Consider the following 23,533-nt stretch of genomic DNA (forward strand, 5'->3'; position numbering starts at 1 on the left):
TGGGAGCGAGCGGCGGAGCCGGGGAGCGGCGCGGGGGCAAGGCCGGGAGCGCGGCGGCGGGCGCCGCGGCATCGCCCGCGTAGGGCGGCGCGGGAGCCGGGCGGCGGCGCCGCGGCCATGGAGAGGGCCAGCCCGGCGGCGGGGAAGCTGAACGCCGGCGGCCGCGGGGCGGGCGATGGGCACGGCCCCGCGGGGGGAGCCCAGCCGCGGGCGGCGGCGGGCAGCGCGGAGCCGGGCGAGCTCATCGGGCGGGCGCTGGATTTCAAGAGCGAAGGGGCGCAGTGCTACAAGGACAAGAAATTCCGGGAGGCCATCGGCAAGTACCACCGCGCCCTGCTGGAGCTGAAGGCGCTGCTGCTGCTGCTGAGCCAGGAGCCGGCCGGGCAGCGCCCTCCCGCCGCCGCCGCCGCCGCCGGCGGGCTCAGCGAGGAGCAGCGGCAGGCGGTGGAGGCCATCGAGGTGGACTGCTACAACAGCCTGGCAGGTCAGCGGGGCCGCGGGGCGCGGGGCGGCGGCGGGGTCCCCCCACCTTGGCCGCGCACACCTCCCTTCCCCTCCGCGAAGCAGCGCTGCCTCCCTCCTCTGCCCATTTCATCGTCCTTTCCTGCCGTCGTCTTCCATTTCTGGTTCTGTTCTCGCGTTCGGCACAGAAGGGCTGCCGGTGCCCGGCCCGGTGCCCGGCCGCCTCCGGCAACGCTGGGGAGGGGGCGCCCGGCCAGGCCGCTCGCCTGCGGCCCCTGCGGCCCCCCCGGCCCGGCCCGGCCCGGCCCTGCCCTGCCCTGCCCTGCCCTGCCCTGCCCCGGGGGCTGCTCCGGCCGCCGCCGATTAATCCCCGCGCCCTCTTCCCCTGGGAGACAGGTGATAAGGCAGCGGTGCGTACGTGGGAGGCTCAGACTTGCAGAAATCGTGGCTGGTGAGCCGGCCAAGATTGCACGCTGCGCGCTTCCCTCAGCCCGAGATGTCCTTCAGTCCCCTCACCGCGGCTCCCGTTCTGGCGCCGGTAATTAGCAGTATTACAGAGAGAGAGGGAGACTCCTTCTACCACATTTGATGTAAGGAAGGGGAAGGGTTTGGGCGCCGCTGCAACGGCTCCAAATAGTACTAGATATAAAAAGAATTCTTTGGCCTCGTAGCAGTGAAAGTTGAAAGCAAATACAACACTGGCTTTTCGCTAGCCGCCAGTCACCGCTGTGGTCAGTAGACATCTGACCATCCCTCCCTTTGCTCTCTGCCATCTGTTTAGAAGAAGTGCTGCAGGAAGATGGAGGGGAGGGGTGGGAGGTTTAACTACTTTGTAGTCTGATTCTGAAGTCCTTCCAGAGACAGAACTCCTGTTGACTTCAGGGAGCTTAACCTCCGATCCTGCAGTTCTTGCTTGGGTAATTTTTGGTCCCTTGCAGCGCATGGTTTCTTTCTTTCCAAGCCTGAAAGCATCTCTAAAACAAAAACTTGTGCCTGGGTACGTACCGGGAAGAGAGCGTTCGTAACCTGGACAAGGTGCGCAAAGTGACAACGTTAATAAAGCTCTGCTGTTTTCCACAAGGATGAAAGGTCACTTGTTACCCTTCATATCCTTGGGGGGGAAAAATGGCGAAAATCAGGACATTAGTGTGTCAGCTGTCACCATCGCTCAGCTTTTGGCTTCCTAGACAGCGTTGGTTAGCTTTGTTTCCTGTTGTCTGGTGCTAAAAAAGACGCAGAATAAAGCAAATGGTTTGAAACACCAAGCCAGCATCTTCTCTTGTCTCAATCCATGCCAATCTGTTATACTTAACATGCCTTTTGGGATGCAATGGGGGGCACAATTTAGCCCCCTTGCATCACGTTTTCAAATACTCTTCCTTCAAAAGCCTGTTGAAATGGCATGGAGGGAGAGGCAGGTGAGATTCCAGAGTGATACCATAATTGCACAGCTGTAGTTATGCCTCTCTCCAAATTTCTGTTCACAGGTTTATTAAAATCCATTGTATTTGGCAAGGATCATTTAGATTGGCGGGGCTATACAAAGAGCCCGTAATACTCTGAAAAATATAGCTTGGCGAGTTCCTGGGCTTGAAAAAGTACTCGCAGGCAATATCTCTGCTAGATACCAATGAGACGTGGTAGGTAGAAGGTAAATGAAGTGGGAGGGAGGGATGGGATTTGCTTCTGTGGCACTTTCTGCTGAGTACACAGGTTCCACTTGCTAGAAATGTGTCCGCTCCTGCTGACAGAGTTGTCCTGCGTGATGGTCATTGTCCAGCTCAATTATTTACCGTTTCGCATTTGTGCGGGGAATTTTTTTCACTGTTGCTTGTATTTGATCTTGTCAGCAGTAGCAATCAGACAGTGTGAGAAACATGCTCCATCTTTAACCTAGATTTGAACAGATTTTTTTCCTAAATTTAACCAGTGTGAACACAAGAGGAGATGCGTATAATTAACCCTGGAGCTGCAAGCAGTGCTTTTCCTGGGATAACCTCACAGCAGGTCAAGCTGTCATTTTGCACAGACGGTTGTCACATGTTTTCAGTAGATGGCACGCACAGAGCAGAGAACAGCATTTGCCTCGGAAATGCGTAGCTTCATGTGTGTCTGCTGGGCTGTCTGCAAGCAATTTTAAAGAAGTGCCCCGCACGTTGGGGAGGGGAATGTGCAGTTAAACTGGAATTGCAGTGTTGCTACTCCTAGCCCAGTCCCAGAACTCCCATTCTAGCAGGAGGATCTGTGAATTTGTGTCTGAAGGGAAGGGAAGAGGGGGGAGGGAGTTTCCCCAGAACTGTCATAATAATTAGTATACCGTTCTAATAGCAACTTCAAGAGGTGCAGCAGTGGGACATTATTTTCTAAGCGTGGTGCAGCAGAAGCCACCAATTTCTTTACACAGTGGGCTCTAGCAGAGGCACCAGCACATGCTGTTAGAGTTGAAGTCAGTGTTATTTGACATGGGGAGGGGAGGAGATGCAGAGTTTTGCTTCTGAGCACTGAATGAGTGCCTAGAATTGTTTTTGAAATAAATAAATCTGCATAGTGCAGAGAGCATAACAGCAGTATATGCTAATTCTAGAGAAAGCAGTTTTTCACTTAGCTCTGATGTATACCCGGTAGCATTAGCAGCTGTCATCTGAGTGTCCTTATTATCAAGTTCTTTTAGCACCTCCGCTTACTCTTTAAGCTTAGCATTTAAGAAGCCTACCTTGCTTTTGCACTGTCATTTTTCATGTGGCCACCACACATCTACCTGTCAGAGGTGTTTTGCATCACAAATATAGATGCACACACACAAATTATTACTTGTTTAGATGCAGTGTACCAGTCAGAGGAGAGCATCAACTAGAGGTAAATATGCACTTAACCAAATAAGTAGGTGCGAAACATACAGCCAAAGGGGATTTGGGACAATCTCATGGGTGACGGCTGGCATTGGTTGTTGGGTTTTTTTTAATCTGACTGATTACATGAGTAAGAACATGTGGGCAAACACTAAACTGTTGTCCGTGCCTCTGTTGCCTTGCAGAATGTAAATTTAGGCACAAACGTGCACACAGATTCTTGTTTAGCTCTGCTTCTTTTGTAGAGCACCTTCAACAGGCAGTTCTCATACCGTGAGGTGGGGTGGGCAGCTCTTATATTTAATGGGACCCCCACAATATTCGGTGGGTTTTCTAAGGTCCCCTGTTGTGGAGCCATGTGGCACCCCCACAACCTAAACTATTTAGCCCATTTCAAAGGATCCCAAATCTACTGGCTTTTAAATTCTTGTGATTTTTTTTTTTTTTAATATTTTAAATCGGCCTAGGATTTTCACCGCTTGCCATTGGCAATGCTGCTCACATTTCTTTCGCTAAGCTACTATCTAGGCTTCAGTTTAAGCTCCCAGAGTTTTGCCTTCAAGGGACCCCCCCCTCATATCTGCAAAATCCAGCACTGCCGCGTTCTTACACGGGCCTGCCGATACCCCTTCCTTTTACCATAAGTCTGTCTGATAAATGTCACCAGAGGCGAGAACAGCAGCATGGTCAAGGCTCCCAGAAATTGCTAGGCTAGGCAAAGAAAAAGCCTACCAGCAGCATAGAGCCTTGCAGAATGAATGCAGGGCTGTAAGGCAAACAGTCCCTTCTTTATGACTCACTGACAGTCTCTGACCTTGAGGAAGTCACTTGACCTCTTTTTGCCTCTCTTAGCCCTATTGAGAAATAAAGAACAGGGACCACAATCTCATCCTGATGTTGCATTCAGCTGAGTTTCCTCCAAGTCAGTGGTTTGTGTTCTTTTAAAAAAAGAGGAATGTATGAAGAATGCCCTGTGGAAAAGCAAACTGGCCAAATATCCCTCAGGTCTGAGTCTCCTTTCTACTCCTACTGTATAGCATCTTTGATCTAGAAGAAGCTTAAATGCTTTATGTACTGCATGCAGGTAGGGATCATTTACGTACTACAAATGCAACCATTACTCTCATTAAATGCAATGATTATTTTATTCCAGCATTACTGCCTAAAAGTTTACAGGGTCAAAAGGACTATGTCTGCTCTGCAGAGAGAAACAAGTGCTAGTCATTCCAAAGGAGCAAAATGCTAAGGGATGCATAGTTTTAAGCTTTTCTGGTGAGGGAATGTTGCAGCGCGATAAGCAAACCTTTGCTGGTTTTCCTAAGCATGCAGAAATGCTAGAGCTAATCCTGGCAGGAGAAACGGAACCAGGGAGAGAACTGGGGATGAGGACTGGCACTGGGGGATCTGCGTTTCTAATCCTCCGTCTCTGCGCTAACCAGTTGTGCTATCTTCACCAAATCTTTCCATTCTTCGAACCTCAGTTTTTATCCATCTGCGTTTATGACCTCTTGGGAGTACTGGAAGGCTTTGTTCATTACATGAATGTAAATTAAATGTAACGTGTTTATATCCCCATTCAGGTATGTTTAGTTTACTATAGGAGCCTTGGCAGTATATTACAAAATGTAGCGATCCAAGATACATCTCGGCCTGGTTAATGAGGTTTGGCCTCCTACGCTGGCAGAAACTTGCCACTGGTACCATTCACGACTGCAAAGGTCACAGCAACAGTCCCACAAAACATGGCACTTCCAGCAGCGTAGGAACCCCCCAGCACCCTCGGGCTCTAGGCTGGGGTGTAGGTTCTACTTCCAGCCGTCACCAGTTGCGCAGACTTTGGTGAGTAGTCCCACTGAGAAATCCAAATAAGAATACTTATAATACTTAATCCAAGTAAAAATATAACTGAACGTTAGAAAAGCTGGTAAAACTTGTCTCCACTGACCACCCACTAGAACTCCTCACCAGGAGTCTCTGCTAAAATCCCATCCCAGTATATAGCTGTTAACAAGTACAGACTCTACCAGGACACGTGGTGCTGTGGGTGTTAAAGCAGTCTTGGATTGTTGCTTGATGTGAAGGGTTTTTTTATCTGCTGCATCAACAAAAAACACCCTCTGTAAGGAGGCCATGCAATGGGAAAGAGAGACAACAGCAAACAGAGCAGGATGTGGTCTGCACTTTAACTGATTGAGGGGGGACTTTCCCGACACTCTTGGTTTAGATAGATCTACCCAGCCAGAGTGCATGGGAATATCTTGTTTCACAGGCCTGATGCAATTACTGCTCCAGGTAGGTGCAACTGCAGCAGACAATAAACACAGATGACTATGTGTGGTTTTTTAGTGATAAGCCCAAACCCTGACATGTATTTAAGAAAGAAGTGGGGTTTGAAGCCATTGTCGTGAATTACTCTTTAGAAATACTCAGTATTTACCTATTCCCTTTTATTTTGGAGAACGAAATCCTCCCTGTTCAGGGAGTTTCTTGTGCATTGAGAGGATGGGATGGAAATACATCCAGATGCCGGGGGGGGGGGGGGGAGGAAGAGAAAGGATGGCGAGCTGCCACCAAACTTGGTTTAAGTGATACATGTCTGACAGCATCTCTCTTGCTGAGGCAGGAGATGCATTTTCCTCTACATATGTCGCTATTCTTCCCAAGACTTTTAAAAACTTCAGGCTCTGGTGGGGGTTTTTTGCAGCCACGTCTACCACATGTTTAATTCCCTTTGCACGAGGAGAAGCCTGTCCCAGGTGACCTTGTCACCATTTGCCTGAAGCAGAGTACTGAGAAGGTATAGATCCCCTGGCAAGACTGCCCAGAGGAGCTGCAGTCTTGGTGAGCTGAGATCCATCCACGTCTAGCTACAGCTTACCATGGGAGATGAAGCAGGAGGTGTCAAAAATCACAAAGCTTCTTCAAGAACAGAGCGGTGGTTAATTTGTTTACCTGAAGAGTACTGGTTGGTCTCCACCTTGAGAACGCTGGTATGTTCTCTGAGAGTCCTATAGTAGCATATCCTGTCAGCTTTACTCCATCCTCTTCTGAAATGCCGTCCTAGAGTTCCTCCAGCAAAAGTCCCACAATGAGTCACAGCCTCTTACACCTCCACAGGTTTCCATCAGTGCTGTGCTGAAGATGGTTCAGCTGGTTCAATAAAAGCTAGTGTCAAAATGAAAGCTGGTTCCCAGCTCTATGGTTACCTCCTTTTCTGGGAGCTAGGCCACCTCTGCATGGTTCAGCAGGTGGAGCATCTTTCTTTTCTTCCTGTTCGCTTCAGCTCGGACCCAGAAATTTCTAACCCAACTCCAGACCTGTTTCTCCACCCTTTCTCCTAGAGCTGCTTATCAGTTCAGCAGCACATCCCCAGAGTGTCCTCTGAGCAGTGTAACTGATGCTCCAAGAATGGAGGGTCATCAGAAATTTCCACATTAGGATTTTAGGATGAGATCTAATGCACACCTGATAAAGGAGCTGCTGTGAGGAAAAGAACGGTAAAAGTAAACAGTATAAATAAAAGGGGAGGTCTAAATTGCCAGGTCCCAGTTTCTTCTTGACATTGTGCCATCTCACAGAAAATAACATACAAAAGACTGTGAAACTGAGGAAACAAGATGAAGAAAGGGAGAAAATGCATCATGAAGTTTTGGGAAAATTTACCGGCTATTTATTTTCTTGTTTGTTCTTTCACTTCACGGATGAGAAACTGATACAGAAGGAACAACTGTTTATTAACCTTGTTTTCAGCTTACTCAGGTGACCATACCAGTGACTAACACTGAGGGTTAAAAATGCTTTGAAAAAGAGTCAATATTAACTATCATTAACTAGAAAGTTGTTACTAATGGCTGCTGAGGAATCTGTCTCCTTTTGTTCATTCCTGCACTGCATCTTGGATGGGAAACAGTAAGCTTAGGACATTGATCGATGAATGCAGGTAAATCTTCTTGGGGTGGCGTGGAGCATTACTATTCTGTTCTCTTTAACAAAGGTTGTAGAGTCAGCGCGGTTTCTGGAAGCTTTGCTGGAATTGCTGAAGGTAACTCCCGCTGGGGCACGCTCACTTGTGTGAGGCTGGGAGGTGGTAGTAGGACACTGTACCTTGCTCTGTTCTTATGCGCTTGCCTAGGCAGCTGCGAATGGCAGCCACTGGAGGTTGGTTGGAATAGACAAGTCTGTCTCCGTATAGCCATTCGGAGTTCAAGGACACCGCTAGAAACAATACTAAGACAATTCATGGAAGCGAGTTGGGCAAAGTCACGTTTTCTCTCTGTGATAACCCATGGCAGAAGCGACAGCTGGGAGCAATGATCTTTAGCTGTCATAGCTTGACATGCCAGAGCTCATCTGTTACTATCCATCGGCAATAGCTAATGTCATGATCTTTACTTCAAAATCCACTCCATTCTCCCTGCTCTCCAAAATTCTTGACGTGCCATTGCCCTGAGGCTCATAGGCTGGATAGCACCATCTGCTTCTCCTTGGCTTTGTCCTGTGTACCCAGTTCTCCCATCGTGTTTCTCAGCTCAGGAGTCAGGGCTGCTTACGCAGTCCGTGCCTTTACCCTTTGAATTCCTCTACTAGCTCTCCCAGTTGCAACGCAGCTAGGTTAGACCTCCTGGACAAAGTTTTGTCCCTTCCTAGGCTTCCCCCATCTCTGTTCTGCCAACAAGGTCCTCTCATCCCCTTCGTTCTCATCCTGTGCCCCACAGCACCTGGCTGCACCCGATTCCTTTGAGCTGATTTTGCCTGCGGTATGTTAGTGCAGGTTGGAGCTTCTCTCCCTTCCTGGCTCCCCTCAAAGCCCATCTCTGCTGTGACACCTACAGAAAGCCAGTCAGTTGGTGCTGCTTACCAATTTATGAGTAACAAAGAAGAGCACATCTCTACAACAGCGTGTACATGTGCAAGCACGTGACTATATTCTGTGTCTATCTTCGCACCCTTTGTCATTCCCCTTGGTAAAATTACCAACTCTTTTGATCAGGGGCATGAATTTTAACACATGCTTGTCCTGTGTAGCCATGATCACAACTTTGCCCATCACAGCAGCACATGCTCATCCTGAAAGCCTTAGGCTGTATAAGTCACCACCCCTGAATGGTTCTGCAACAGCCTCCCGACAGGAGTCAGGGGAAAAAAAAGCAATCTCCTGCTGTTTGCACCTCTAGCAGTTGTGGATCTGTTTGCCGAAGAACCCAAATTGCCTGACAAGTCCTGTGTCCCAAGCTCCTGACTATCATGACATCTCTGTCCTATTCATTCATATGTACCATCAACAAGGCAGGAGCTGCATCTCTGTACATGTCCCTAGGTGGAGAGAACAACCATCTTTACATTGCTGAATAAGCCTTTCAGGACACAGGGCACTGATTGTTGGTTGCAAGGCTACAGCATTTTTCCTTCTCCAACGCATCCATGTTTGACAGGTCAAATCTCTGCCCTACTAAAGCAAATACTTTTCTAGCCACTGCTCAGTATTCCCTTTCTTTCTTTAGTAGGAACACTGCCCATTGCATTTACTTGCTGCCAGTTTAGGGGGCTGTCATATAGATTGTTCTGCATCGATGGCAACAGCAACTCCTTTCATATCAGAGTGGCAGGCAGCAAAACTCTGCTAATCTAGCCGTCGATCTAGTTGCCTGGGAGCTGCTGGAAAGGAGCCGCTGGGTCAGCCAGCAAAGAGCCACCAAACTAGTGTTCCTCAAATTTTGATTCCAAAGCTCCTGTAATGCCCTGATTACAGCTGTCAGTTCTCACGCCTCTGGTGTTACTCTGGCCTGGCCACATCAGGGACATCCGAACAGCTCATTTCCGACTTCAGGAAACCCAAGTGAGGTATCTACCTTGCTGTAAGTCACCTTATTCTGTAAAGCAAGAGGGTTCACGGCCCTCTTGGTAGAACCTAATCAGGCAGTGGTGGAAATTTGCTACCTGTCTGATGCATCTGTAAGGCTTAGCCTAACATGCAAAGACTGATTTCAGATCAGCGCAGCTGGATGCTCCTTATCTTAGGTCTTTTCCAGCTTGGAAGACTTGACTCCAGGCAGCAGAGCTGTTTACTGCTACCTGAAGCAGATGGAGAGGAGAATACAACACAAGCAGTGGGGTATCCTTGCCCTGCACATTCCCCAGCGTAGTGTGTGGGAGAGGAAATTTACTCCCGGAAGCAAATCAGAAGCAGAGGAAGCGTCGGGGACTTGGGAAGTTATGTCAGACCTTTAGTGCTTCCTTTGGCTCTTCCTGTGCTGATGTAACTAACAAACATCTACCTCCAGTATGCTGTGCTATCCCTACAGTCACCATCTAATCCACAAATTCACCCTGATACGAAAAGCATCTTTATGATATAAAGAATGATCTCTCAACCAACTGCAGGGAAGAAGCTGTGAGCATTCACATTCCTCTGGCCAATCCTGCTCCCAGAGAGGGAGAGGCCAGAAAGATTACGTTTCATCCAGCTTCCAGATAACAAATCCATGGAATGGCCATAGCCTCTCCCAGACAGGAGCTGCCTGGGGAGGTCATCACCCCACCCAGTTGGTCTTGCAGAAGCAGAACGATGAGGGAAGGAGTCTGTTATGATGCTCTGGAAAACCATCATAAGTCAGCCCTAACCATTGTTGTGCAAAGGCACTTTTTTTGTTGTCTAGTGCTTCAAAAAGAATCAAATCAGAATCTCTACCCCATGCCTGTAGCAATGATTCTCGCATCAAACAGTGTGGTGCAGAGTTAAGCCTCAGCTCCTTTAGTCACCATATTTTTTTTAATACTAGTATAATTCAAATCCTAGATTACTATCCTCTTAAATGCTTTGCACTGATTAATTGCTTAAGACACGGTAGTGCATTCATGTTGCAAGGAAACCAGCACAAGGCCCTCACCTATATTGGAAGTACAAAGAAAATGTATTCATTATCCTTTATACATGCTCTAACTAGTGTGATGGAGCTCAAACTGAGGCAGCTCAGGAGCTTTGCTCATGGGGTGGGGGGGTAAATTGAATTAATAGATTAATACAAAATAATTTTTAAAACCCGGGGCTGATTAACTTGGAGTACAGTGCCAGAAGGTGTCATGGAGTTAAAGAACCTAATAAGGTTAGAAAAGAAAGCTTAGAAACATAACTAATCAGAATGTTCACTGCTGTATTAGATAGGATAAAAACTGTAAAGCAAATATTACATTTTCATGCTTGAGAACCACTGCTAACTGGTTTGGATTTATGAATAAACTTCCCTGAGATTTTCATTTCCCTGTCCACAGCCGTGTCACATAAATGACTCAGTCATCCTGTGATCAGCTAGCATATTCACATCCTTTTCCTCTTTGGTTGTTTCCAGCTCATGAGCTCACAAATTCTAGCAAAAATTCTTATTAGTCCCAAAGAGCATGGTCTTCAATTTTGTATTACCAACTTCCATCCCAAATAAATTCACTGCTGTGTACCAGGTCATGTAGTTCTTCTTATATCACATTGTCATCCCCATCCCTTTTGACAGTACCTTCCAACTTCACAGTCAGTAGGGCACTCGATTTTTACATAGGGGTATTAACAAAACACTAAACAAGCTCAATTCTGAAATTAATTCCTGAGGTATGCTACTAGTGATCTCTGTTTACAGACCAATATACTTGTCAGCAGAACTCATTTCAGCTTCTTTAGCCACCACATAATTCTTCACAATATCTTCACCTTCCCTAGCTTAACTGAAAAGGCACAGTCAAGATAGAGAATTGTATTATTGGCCTGATTCAGTACAATGATTCCAGTGTTCTAGATGCCTGAAAACAAGCTACTGTCTACCTGGGGTGGAAGTTACCCTCCACGTGCTCCAAATCAGACACACACTCCTACCTCATTCTTCCACTGCCAGCAATGCATTGCACAGATGTAGTTTATGAAGGGTTTGGGAATGATCTGAGATCTTTACCTGAAGCACTTTGCCACAGCTTATATTAAAGAGAAGACATCTTATTAGAAGACTGGCTTATGCTCCTGCACAGTTCAAACCCTGACTTTTTCAAGCAAATAATATACTGAATCATCCCTCTGGTCTTTAGTTTATTCATTTTCAGCCTGATTTCCAAAGGAAATGAGTCATAAGCACGTATGTTTTCTGTGGTCTGCTTGTCAGTCCCATCTCAATAACTTTCAAACCTGTTGGCCGACTAGATTTGATGTCTCAATGGTGCTAAGTTTATATGGTATAAATGGAGGGCAGGGAAGAGGCAAGGACAGTAGAGGCCCAGCTACACAAAAGGGTCATGCTTAAGCTCACTTTACACTGTCTGTCAAAGCACAGCCAGGTGACACAGCCTGACACAGCCAGCATTAGTTGGCTCTGCTGCTGACAAACCACTCTTCTCTGTAAGTTTGTTTAGTGCATTTTTAAGGAAAATAAGGTTGAGAGCTTTGTTTTATACCTCTCTCTCTTCAGTTAGTTAGAAAACAGTTGACTCGAGCATCCTCTGCCTCTTTGATTCTGTCAGTTGTTCTCCTCTCCATCCCTCGCACAGAGGCCATAAAGGTTTCTCTCTGTTTCAAAACATCATTAAAATGGAAAGGCTTTGGGCTACACTGGACCTGGATAAAACATGCGAATGGGTTCTTATTTTAATGAAGGAAATGTTCCTCCCCATTTGACCTCTCCATCTTGCCAGATGAGGCTTTTCAGCTAGGGAGAGTTCAAGGAAAAACCAAAAGCATTTCAGTCCCTATCAATTATACATGGTATGAATACACAAGGAGGTGGCCCCGGAGACAGCCTGCTCTCCACCCCTTAGCGGACTCTGCAATTGTCAGCTCTTTCACGTGTCCTGGGAGGTGAACTGTGAGCCACCACAGGGCACAGCACACAGATGTTACGCAGCCACGTCATCCTGCCTTGTTTGTGGTACAGGATAAAGTGCTAGCTTTCATCCCAAATTGAACATGCCGCAGTAAGCCAGGCTTGAGGCAATCGTGGCATGCACAACTGTCAGTGGCTTCATCTCAGAGCCTTTAAGCTGTTCCAGCTGCATTTCACAGTACTGCTGTCAGTTGTTTGAACCACTATGAGCAAAGGATGCTTTACCCTTCAGTAGAGAAGGCAGCTTGAAATCCATCACTTCCTCCAAAGCGTCTCCCTACTTACAGAAATCCCATCCTTGTCTCAGATGGGTTTAAAAAAAAACCAAAACACCATTCCATTAAGACCTTAGTGTCACTGTGTAATACACTCTGGTAAGAATCATAAAATATTTGATAGCACTCATTAGGGTTGGACTGCTGTTGAACTCCAGGCACTTACTACGTGGTTGTCACCATCTGTTGTGTCTAATCTCTGATAAAGTTCTATGTACTTTTCCCTTGTGAAAACGACTCTAGAGACCAGATTCCTCCAGTGGGTGTCAATAGCAACAGGAGGCCAGAGGAGGAAGGGGTACGATGTAGAGAAGGTGCCACAGTGAGAGAGTAAAGCAACACAAGGTGAACAAAAGCAAACAGCAAGGAAGAGGCGGTGGAATAAATAGCAACTGGAACAGTAGATCTGAAGGCCAAAGATATCTGAAGTCGTATTGACTGGACTAGATGAGTACTGATTTAAAAGATAAAGATAGGTCAAAGATTACCAGCTAAATATAAAGTCATAGAGGAGGAAACCTCCAGGGGGTTTAACCTGGCAGATCAACAATAACAGCCCTGGCAAAAACAAACAGAAGGGACTTCCATCTCTTCTAAAGTGGCTGCAGGAGGAGCTAGTATTTATGGATATTATAGAGTCAAAATGATCTAGTAGTTAAAAGCTGACTGAAGCTCTTGCTCTACCAGTGCTTTGCTAGGACTTTGCTCCTACCTCTCCTGGCTGGGAAGATCAAAGGCATGGAGATTAGAAGATGCAATATGAAGATCATCTCCACCTTAAGGTCTTTATTTTGGTAGAATAAAGATTTGCTGGTACACAGCTAGGGGCAGATTTTGGCTTCAGAAAACAACTACTGTTTGCTTGGCATCTAGGTTTTAACTATTTCTTTAATATTACCATAACTAAGAATTTTCAGTAAGCCTCTGGTTTTGATTTGAAGGACCAGTAACTACAGGAACTGGTAGGTCAAAATACTCTTTCAAAACAGAACCTATGAGGATCAGATGAAAAGTTTGCTGAAATTCCTTGCTTTTCAAAGCTTTGGCCCTTTGAAGGAAAACTGCAGTATTATATCACCGGATTTGTGACAAAATAGAAGCATAAATCACCACAAACTTGCCTTAAAGTAGCTTAAGAATCATTTAGAAATAATGAACACTTTTAAAGAACTGCACTCTTGAAAATTAGAAAAGTCTGCAATATGGGAACATAAACACATGGCAAAGGCAGAAATCATTCATGCCTGCTGTTACTTAAGTGCTTATTCACATGTCTGGCTAGGATGTTGCTCTGACATCCTCCAAGAGGACCTTCTCATAGGAATTAGTACTAATGGCAGCCATCAAGAACTGAGGACCCTCCATGCTCTGAGTGTTACAGGACAATCAATAATGGGACTGCAGAGCTGAATAGCAGTTCAAGAGTCTTCTATCCATACCCACGCGTGGTACAAGGGTACAAATAAGACATATCCCAGGTAACATTTGCTTAAGCTGTTCTTAAACACTTGCAAAGCTAGGAACCTTCCCAACTTCCCCAAGCAGTCTCTTTCAATGCTTCACTCTCTTCACTGCTAGAAAGTACTTCCTAGCTGAAATGTAAGCCCTCTTCTTACTTCCCAAGTGCAAGAACAGATTGTATCCTGGTTATACCCTTCTTTGCATTACAAGGTTTGGGATTTTTTCTTTTTACACTTATGAACACTATTAGCCTATCTTCCCTTACTGTCTCCTTGAGGGTTTATTTTCTGTCTTCTCTGGACCACTTGTTATTGCCAGGATCCTCCTGTGGATTACATCCACGTTTTCTTTCAAGATTGGCATCCAAAATGAGACACAGTACTCTCACATCTTGCAAACTGCTTCTTTTCATACAAGCTGCTGTGCATTTTTCTTCATTAACAGTATAGCCTTGTTGACTTCAGCTGGTGATCCACTTCACTCCCCGTATCCTTTTCAGCTGATTTGCTCTCCAACCAACTGTTCCCCTGCTGTACTTACACAGTGGGGTTTTTTTCCTGCCTAACTGTAGGACCTTTAACTTGCCTCTGTCAAACTGCACCCTATTTTTATCTGGACACCACCAGTTTGTGGGGATCCTTTGGAATTCTACCCTGTCTTCCAACATATACCAGCTCCTCACATTTTGGTGTTAACTGCAAATTGACGAGGCAGGCTGCAGTCTGTCATTTAGCTCTTTATTGACAATACTAAATACCATGGGGCCTAGGACAGATCAGTGCAGAACCCTACTTAATATTGTCTTTCACTTCGTTAACAGAATTAAGTCTATTCATTTAGACTGTGCTCTTTCAATTTGCTTAAGAAGATGTCACTGAAATTTGTCATTTGACTAGCGTAAAAGCCAAGATAGTAACATCTACTGTTTATCCTTTATCCTCAAGATTGATCACCCGTCTCAGACTGAAGTTAAACTGATTTGTTCTGACAGCTCACATTAGCTGTTACTTATCTCCTTGTTACCAGCCGCGTGCACTCCAAGGGATGGCAACAGGCAGAGTCCTAGGGTGGGCTGCCAGCCACAAAAAGTCTGACACAGGCTCAGCAGCTCCTCTGAGAACTGCTGGGTGCCTCTTCATGTCCATGATGGTGGAAGGATCAGCATACTTCAGTCACTACTACTATCTCTTTTTCTCCTGAAAAAGCTAATTGGAACAGTGAAGTAAGGGTCTGTCTTCTGGAAGAGGTATGAAGGACTCAGGAGCAGCAGAGAACTGAAGGAGACCATGCTATGTATTGGAAGAAAAGCATGGCCAAGAAGGGAGGATGGGGAGGAACAGCTGGTATCTCTCTGTAAATTGAGAGGCAGGCCGAGGAGAAGGGGAAGGCAGCTTGGAAGAGGTGGCTCTCCTTGGGCTCTCCAAACATTTGTGGATCCACACCTCATTTAGCATTAATCCCTCCCTACAGAGAGAGACAACCTGTCATACAGTTTGGATTTTAATTTTCCACACGTTTCCCCACAAGCAGAAACATACGGGCATGTTTAGGCCTTTTTGGTACCTGCAGAGGAATAAATGAGAACCACTGGCTGGAAAGGTGTACTGTCATTCTGATATTCCCTTTTCATCCCATTAAGGTTGTCCAGGAACTAGGAGTCAGCTGATCAGATTATTGCCAGACATTATCAAGCTGTCTATAATTAGCTTTTTATTGGTGAGAAGCCAGAAAATACTCTTTGTTTGCAAGCTTGGACTATAGAGAAAGAAGAGAAATATTTCATGGAAGAGATTGTTTGGAAACTGCAGATCCTAATTAGTGTCTCAGCCTAGTAGTGAAACTGCATGTGGCATTGCTCTGAAAAAAAGATGCTTTAAACATCCTCTTTTGAGGACTGCTGGGTTGCATTCTTGAAAGGCACAGCACACATGGAGCTCAGTGCAGATATAGATGCTTCACCACCTCTGCTTTGTTCCCTTGGTGTAGGCTTCTTACATTCCCACACGTTATATGGCTCCTTTTAGTGCCAATCCGGCTTGAAAATTTAACACAGGTTAAAACATAGGTTAAAAATTGGGCTGTGCCATCCACATGTAGCCTGTGCAGTCTGCATGCTCAGGATCAGTAACTTCAACTTCAGACAAATTTGGATAAGCATTCCGGTAGTCCAGGTCATTTTATGCTGTACATTACAATTACAGTAGTTTAAGTCCAAGGTGACTTTTAATCTAAGATAACCCTTTACATTTTCAGCATAATTTTATGACACATTTTACCTGATTTCTTTTAGAATTTAATTATAATTTAAATTACTAACACATGGCTGAAATTTTCAGTCTCATGTAGTAATGGTATCCCTTTTAATTTTTCCAGTGGACACTGTAAGCTCCATGTGCTTTTTGTAAATACCATTTACACAGACTGCAGCATGCAGGATTAATAATACTTCCATTAGTAGCATGGTTAGAAGATTCCTGTCTATTCCAAGACAAACATTTTTTTCTTCTCCCCCCCCCCCCCCCCCCCCCCGGGTTGTTTCTTGGTTGGTTTTTTTTTTGTTTTGGTTTGGGTTTGGGTTGGGTTGGGTTTGGGGGGGGTATATTCCAATAATTTTTCTTCCCAAATACTTAATCAAACCAGAACTTATTACTGTCATGTTTTCTCTTTTCTGAGGAAGAACACCGCCATGAAGGATGCCAACCCTTCTGAAGTGGCAGAAGTATGAGACTATCCTAGTCTGCCCTGTTAGTTCAAGTCTTAAAGAGATATGAGAACAAAGCCTGTTCAATGATATATAAAGGTCTCAATCAAATGTCTGAATAAAACCCCGAAGCAGTTATATCAAAGCATCAGTCATATGTTTTCCAGAGTAGAACCAGAGCAAGAATATGCACCATCTTCCTGCAATTTAAACAGATTTTAAGTGAGCTGCTGGCTGCTATACTTGGGGCGAGATCATATCAGAAAGCAAAGTATTTTGCAGAGTTTAATTGTGGTTATTTCTGGGAATGACACTGTCAGTTTGTGAAATACACATTGAGTTTGCAGTGGTTGGAGTACCTAGCACTTGCTAAGGAGTCATAATCCACATAGGCTCTTAAACTCCAGTGGTAGAGTCAAGAATAAATACAGTAAAGAGGGAATATCCAGTTCAGGTTTAAGCAGTCATGGGTTTAGCTACTTCCCTCTGATTTGCAACCAAACAAATCAATACAGGCTGTTTTTTTCAGTCTAAGGGGTGGAAAACAAGTGTCATTTGGATTCAGACCCTTTTGCATGGGTATACAAGAGTGGTTCAACCATGGGACTTACTATTAGCTCTTGCATAGGACACCTGCTCCAGTCTCCAGGGAATATTTGCAAGGGCTAGCTTTCAGCATTGCAGGTTAGCATCCCTTGGTGAGTATACGCAGCAGAGAAAAAGATGATGCAGAGCAAGAATGTGATTGTGGTTAAGTGATCTGCTAGAGGAGCTGCTGCCATACACGCCTAGGGAGACTGGTTTCCTCTGCTGGGATTTCATTGCTATAAATGCTCCTCTCGGTTCCCAGGCTAGCTGCACTGCGTCTCTACGTCCTTAGCACCTTGTCCCAAACTCTTAACTCCACTTCTCCCCCCAGACTTTGCCTCCTCAATAGACCTCAACTCCCCACTCATACACCCCTTCACCACCCCAACGGTTCTGTGCCTCTGTCCCCACGCGGCCCTCAGCCCCGGTCTCCTTCCCTTGCAAGCATCTGTCTCCATGTCTTTCTGACATAACCGAGACAACCCCTCTCAGCTTGGTTTCCACTTTCTGCTCCTCTTTCTTCCTGTGACCAGTGAGCCAATAAGAGAATTTTTTTGCTCTCTAAGTTTCCAAATCCCCGCTTTTTCCTAGATCGGATTGTGCCTGGGGTGGACTGAATATTCAAAGGATTTGGGTTCCAGATTCTAAAGCAACTCTGCTGAGTACTATATGCAGAACTATACTGGTTTTATTTTCAGAAGGTTATATGCAGTACTATACTGGTTTTATTTTCAGAAGGTTATCAGTTGGCCAGCTATAGGTTACCCCAGGGATAACAGAAGGCACCTGCTTGACACAAATGATATCTGCCAGATTTCATTTTGCCAAGCCAAACGATGAGAGGGCATGAGACAAATCCAAAGACAGTCACCAGAGATCTTTAACAAGGGAAAAAATAAGATATGTTTCCCTAGCCTGTTTTTCAGAAATACCTGAAGAGTCTTGGCTGATGTTTTCCAAAGGCAGGCATCACACATAGAGTATTTTAGCCCCAAAACTTAAAAGACCAACAAAGTTATAAGCAGCAGACTCTCTCCTACAGTAGAAGGCACAAGGCAATCTTAAAAATAGGCAGCGCTACCAGCTCACCTGGGTGATAGCAAACTACAAACAAGACAGGAGTTTGTGAAATATGAACTTGCAACCCAAGATACTCCTGTAGGGCAAGGGCATTTTCATCTCCCAGAACAGCAGCAAATGGAATTCCTGTTATAACTAACACAGTGTGCTGAGCCCAAGGAACATGCCACAGGGTAGGGATATGCTAACATTGTGTAACAAGCACAGCGATTTGGCTCACTCTCTTTAAGTGTTCTGTAACACAGATAGGTCTTGAGCCTTGCCTACAGCGGGAATTTAGCCACTGGTATAAACTGTGTCTGGAGGATAGTTCTGGCATGCAGATTTAACCTTTGGTGAAAATTGTCGGGTAGGCGAGGCTCTTGATATTGTTGTGCAAAATCTCCATGTTAAAACCTGTACATCCTACTTCCAGACTTAGTTCTTAGCTCAGCCAAAATTAGAAGCCAAAAGTCTGGGCCAAAATGATCTGTTTGCATAACCTGCAGAGGTATTCACACAGAAGAGGTTTCTCTGGTAAGATGCTAACCGACAGCACTTCCAGTTGAACTTCATTTTGAGGGCTCAGAGAGCAGCTATAAAAGTGGGGAAAGCTGAAAAATATGGGGGGTTTTAGTAAGAGACTCCAGGCACTTCTTTATGCAGGCAATTAAAGAGAAGATGGAATGGTGACTTGATCAGAGTCTCAGAGTACCAATGCAACAAGGAAACACAAGCTTTTCAGGGTAGCAAAGTGTGGCTAGTAATTGCAACTAAACAAAAAAATCAGTATAGAAACGTAGTGATGTTTCTTAAACAATGAAAGTAATTAACCCTTGGGAGAAAAGGGCTGTCATGGATCCTTTCTCACTGGCACCTGTCAAGCGTAGATATCTTCCTGAAAGATACTCTGGAATTCAAAATTAATTCAGGGTGCAATAAAGTAGAATCCAAAACCCTCAACTGCTGGGATTTTAGTTACAACTTCCCACCATTGCTAACCACAGCTACTGGTAAAGGTTAAAGGCGTAGATGTATTTTGGCTCTACAGGTGCTTAATCTTTGCTTTGCCTAACCTTCTGCTGAGCAGGGCCAAACAAATTAGCTCTGACGGTACAGTTATCTACTGGTACCAGGTCTGTACTGCACCTCTCAAATTGTTGCAGCTCATGGAACTGGCTGGCATAGATTGAGTCCACAAATTAAAACTTAGAAATCTGGGCTTAACACTCCTGTTATGAAGAAAAACAGCCAAACTTCCTATTTCCTTGCTTAATCATCAACAGGCAGTTGGGAAGCATGATGGACAGGGCCCCTCCACTGGAGCTAATAGCATTAACCTTCGCCCCCTCCCCATAGCACGTTTCACCCAGTAGTTTCAAATCGGCTTATTTTACAGCAGATAAGGATTCTTCATCACCATGTGACATACATGGTTTTAAAAATTAGGAGTTACTTATTGCCTAAGCTGACACAATAAATCAGCTGCCAAATTGAGAATGATAATCAAGTATGATGGATAACCATCGCACGCTGCGGGGAAGCAGGACACCCTACATTCTGAGCTGGAGAGATGTAGCCACCAGATGCTGTATTACAATGCAATGAGACCTGTAGGGAATGGGTGACTATAGGTTTGCATCTGCAAGTAAAGGGCACCCCTCTAATCACCAGAGAGCTACTAGAGATGGTGCTGTGCAGGATCAAGCCCATTCAGTTTCAAGAAAGGGGGAGAAGGAGCTGGATAAACCCCTGGATTTGGTCCCTTTGAGTGAGCTCTGTTCCTCAGAAGGATTCACCGGGGGCCTATTAGGAACAGAAAAGGAGGGTGATGAGGTGTTTGATGTGGTAAACAAACACTGTCAGCCAGACATGCGCATGTCTGTTTAGGAAAACAACACGTTTTTCAAAACAATTCTCCCCTGACTGAATTAGGTAGGAAGTACAAGGTTTCCATGTCTCTTCCATTTCTGAAAGCTGAATTGCTAGCAGCCTCAATATTTGCATTGAATCACAGTCCATTAAGATCATTTCAGTCCACCAAGAACCGAAAGCACGCACCTCTAAATATTTATAAGGCAGATACTCCCTCCAGGTTCATTTCCAACGGCCGCTTCCAGCGCTGGATCTCCAAATGGCCAACTCTTCCAGCAGAACCGTTTCCTGCGCATCCATCTGCTCACTTTGTTCGGGTAAACACGCGTATCTCCTGCTAGCCATGTGGTACCGACTTCTCTCTGCTGCCTGCACGGTTAGTGGGGATGCCCTGCAGAATCTTTACTGGGAGTGCGAGTCACAGAATGGACCCAGCTGGATATCTGGAAGCCCATTTGGGTTTATGAATTAGCAGGATGTGGGAGACTTTTTATTTTCTTTTAAACCGATCCATGAAGCAAGTCCAATACGGAATTACTGAGTTAATATACGTGAATAGACTGCCTGTCATTTTTCACAGAATCATTTCTATGACTAGCTGGAAATACCAAGTAGTAAATGAACAGAGAGACTGAAATCCACCCCCTGAGTTGCTCTGAAAGGCAGTTTCAGAGAACGTGAAAGGCTGGATCAGATTGGCAGCGTGCAGAAAGCGACTGCCACTGCTGTACATGCTACTGGTCAGCAGATAAACAAAGCAATCCTGTTTCCAGGGCTCTGAAGCCAGCAGTAAATTTACACAGCCATCTTTTTAATAGCTTTGAAAAATAAAGGGAAACAAGGCACAGTCGCTTCAAGCTCCATTAGAAATAGAGTGAGAAAAATCAATGTTTGACAAATAGGAAGGGACAAATTCTGGATAAGGAAATGCTGCTAAGCTTTTAGAAAAATACGTGTTTTTAACTGGCAATCAAATAGCAAGCAACCAGATGCCTTTGAAATACCTGTGCACTTTAATGGCAGGAGCTGTTCAAATATATCGGGAGTCCATCATTAAAGCAAATGGGACAAAGCTCTCGTTAGTAATTACTGTGTCACTCAACCAAGCATACCAGCAGCGGGGCTAGTTCTGCAGTCCTTGCTCAACACATCTGTACCATCAGTTCTCTACTGGTAAAAGCCTGTTGATAATTGCTCCTAGTTAGCTATTTAAGCTTTAAATGTGTACTTGGGTTAGGAATGTATTCTGCCCGTGTTAACTGATCATAGACTCGGACTAATTGAGGTTGGAAAGAATCTCTGGAGGTCATCTAGCCAACCTCCTGCTCGTGAAACATGAAGTGGGATACAGAGCAGGGCTTACTTGAGGGGGGCAGGGGAAGGGGATTAAGAACTGTATCGTATTCCTGACCCAGCATCGTATCCTCTCAGCTGCAGGCTGCAGTTACCATGCAAAAAGTGCAGGCTGGCTGTTCATTGGTGACACCTGAACTGTGATAACTGGGATTTGCAGGAGCAGCAAGTCTCCTCCTTGCCAGAGACACACTGAGTAACACCACCTGCCATGGGAAATTTCTCTCCATGCCCTGGCACTTCACACCGCCAGTCTCAGAACTGGTCCTCGCAGCGGCATCCTGCCTTCCTTCCCCCTTCCCCAAATTGTGTCATTCCCAAAGTTGCCTTGGATTGCAGCACCAGGTGGGCTTGTGGACAGCACAACTTTCTTCACTTCCCCAAAGGCTGTGACTGCACCATGTCCTATTCTTGTCACTGCTCCCCAAACCATTCTTAACGCCCAATACGCCTAATGAAGTTTAGCCCCCCCGGAGCAAGCACTACAGTATGCCAGAAACAGGGCTGTAAAGCATGCCTCGGGGATCTCCCCCTTTCCCCTTCATTTCACTCCCAGTTGTGGGAAACTCACTACGGGGATTTTCTTCAGCTCCTTGACATATATGCAACAATTGTCCTTCAGTGCACAGAGTCCTCAGAATGCTGTTTCTTCACTGTGTTTACGTTTTCCTTTGGGAAGTCAGCAGAGCTGACCTCTCGGGATGAACTCGTGTTGCAATGCTCTGCAGAAAGCAGATAGCGTAGCATGTTTGTTCCCTGTACTACAACCCCAGGTACCTCTGGTTTGCTAGCAGCACATTCCAACAGAGCAGAGCCCTTTGTTATTCCTATAGCCAAACTCCATACAGGACCTCCTGGATAAAAGGCAATTACGTATTATTTGTAGATCTAACAGCCTTGCATTAAGCCAAATACAAAATTTGATCCAATTTAGTTCCTTTTTTCCTTGTCAGATAACTGTTTGACCGCCTTTTTGTACTTTCCTGAGCTCCAGCCCTCAGTCTGAGAAGCGGTTTTACTACAAACGACGCCAGTCGCTGCCACGAGACTGTACGGCTCTCGCACTCTCTCCCCCCCGGCCCCCCAGGAGCAATCACAATCCCTTCACTTCACAATGCCAAAAATAGAAGCGTTGGTATTTAAATGGCGAACAATCGTGTTTGTTTGGCAAACAATCCATATGACTGCACCCTTCCTGAATCACGGGTCTGAGTCATTTCCCTCACCTAAGCTGCTCTCTTCCCCCATGCAGATTGTAGGAGCAGGGAGAAGTACAGCACTAATGTTCTCCTGTCTGTCTGTCTGTCTGTCTCCCCATCATCCCCATCCCCTGCAGCCTGCCTGCTCCAGGCCGAGCTGGTGAATTACGAGCGAGTCAAGGAGTACTGCCTCAAAGTGCTTCAGAAAGAAGGCGAGAACTTCAAGGCGCTCTATCGATCGGGAGTGGCGTTTTACCACCTGGGTGACTTCAACAAGGCCCTCTACTACCTGAAAGAGGCAAGATCCCGCCAGCCGACAGGTATGGGGGGCAGCGGGGACGTGGCTTCGCATTGAGCCCTTTTGCATTTCTTTTCCCGAGACTTAGTCTGTCCCTGACTTGATTGTCTTGATTTCCACGGGGATGAGCATGACTCACTGTATGCTTAGCTGTACTCCCCTTCAAGCACCCTCCTGTAGTGCAGCAAGGTTGCAGCGCCCAAAGATTAACCACTGTCAAGGCTGCAGCACAAGCTGGATGATGACAGTATTGCTGGAATGCCATCTGTGTGGAGGGGATCCTGCCTCTCTTTCCCTCCCTAGTTTATTTTTGAAGAAGAAAGCGGGATGGGGAAGAGTGTATCCCAACCATTACATTTTCTGACTCTTGGAGAAAAAGCTTCTTCCCCTTAGCTAGGGGACTATTTGTAATCCTCAATAGCCATGCCTTCCACCATCTCAGTAAAGAAATGGTATTCTACTTTGATCAAAGAGACAGACATTTGCTCACCAAGCATTCATCAGGATGCTTCAACTTTTGCCGTTAAATCAGCCAAAATGTCTGTCATCCATGTGTCA

At 45.7% G+C, this 23,533-nt stretch overlaps 1 protein-coding gene across 1 annotated transcript in view; it reads left to right on the top strand.

Moving 5' to 3' along the window:
- The first annotated feature begins 67 nt into the window (after nt 1–67).
- Nucleotides 68–23,533, top strand: part of TTC9 (tetratricopeptide repeat domain 9) — a 28,967-nt gene continuing 5,501 nt past the window's right edge. The window contains exons 1-2 of the mRNA XM_030000740.2: nt 68–484; nt 22,815–22,997. Of these exons, the coding sequence (XP_029856600.1) occupies nt 118–484; nt 22,815–22,997 (550 nt within the window). The 5' untranslated portion in view covers nt 68–117. The remainder of the gene's footprint in view (nt 485–22,814; nt 22,998–23,533) is intronic.

Source organism: Aquila chrysaetos, chromosome 2 (assembly GCF_900496995.4).
Source record: "Aquila chrysaetos chrysaetos chromosome 2, bAquChr1.4, whole genome shotgun sequence".
NCBI classification, from domain to species: Eukaryota; Metazoa; Chordata; class Aves; order Accipitriformes; family Accipitridae; genus Aquila; species Aquila chrysaetos.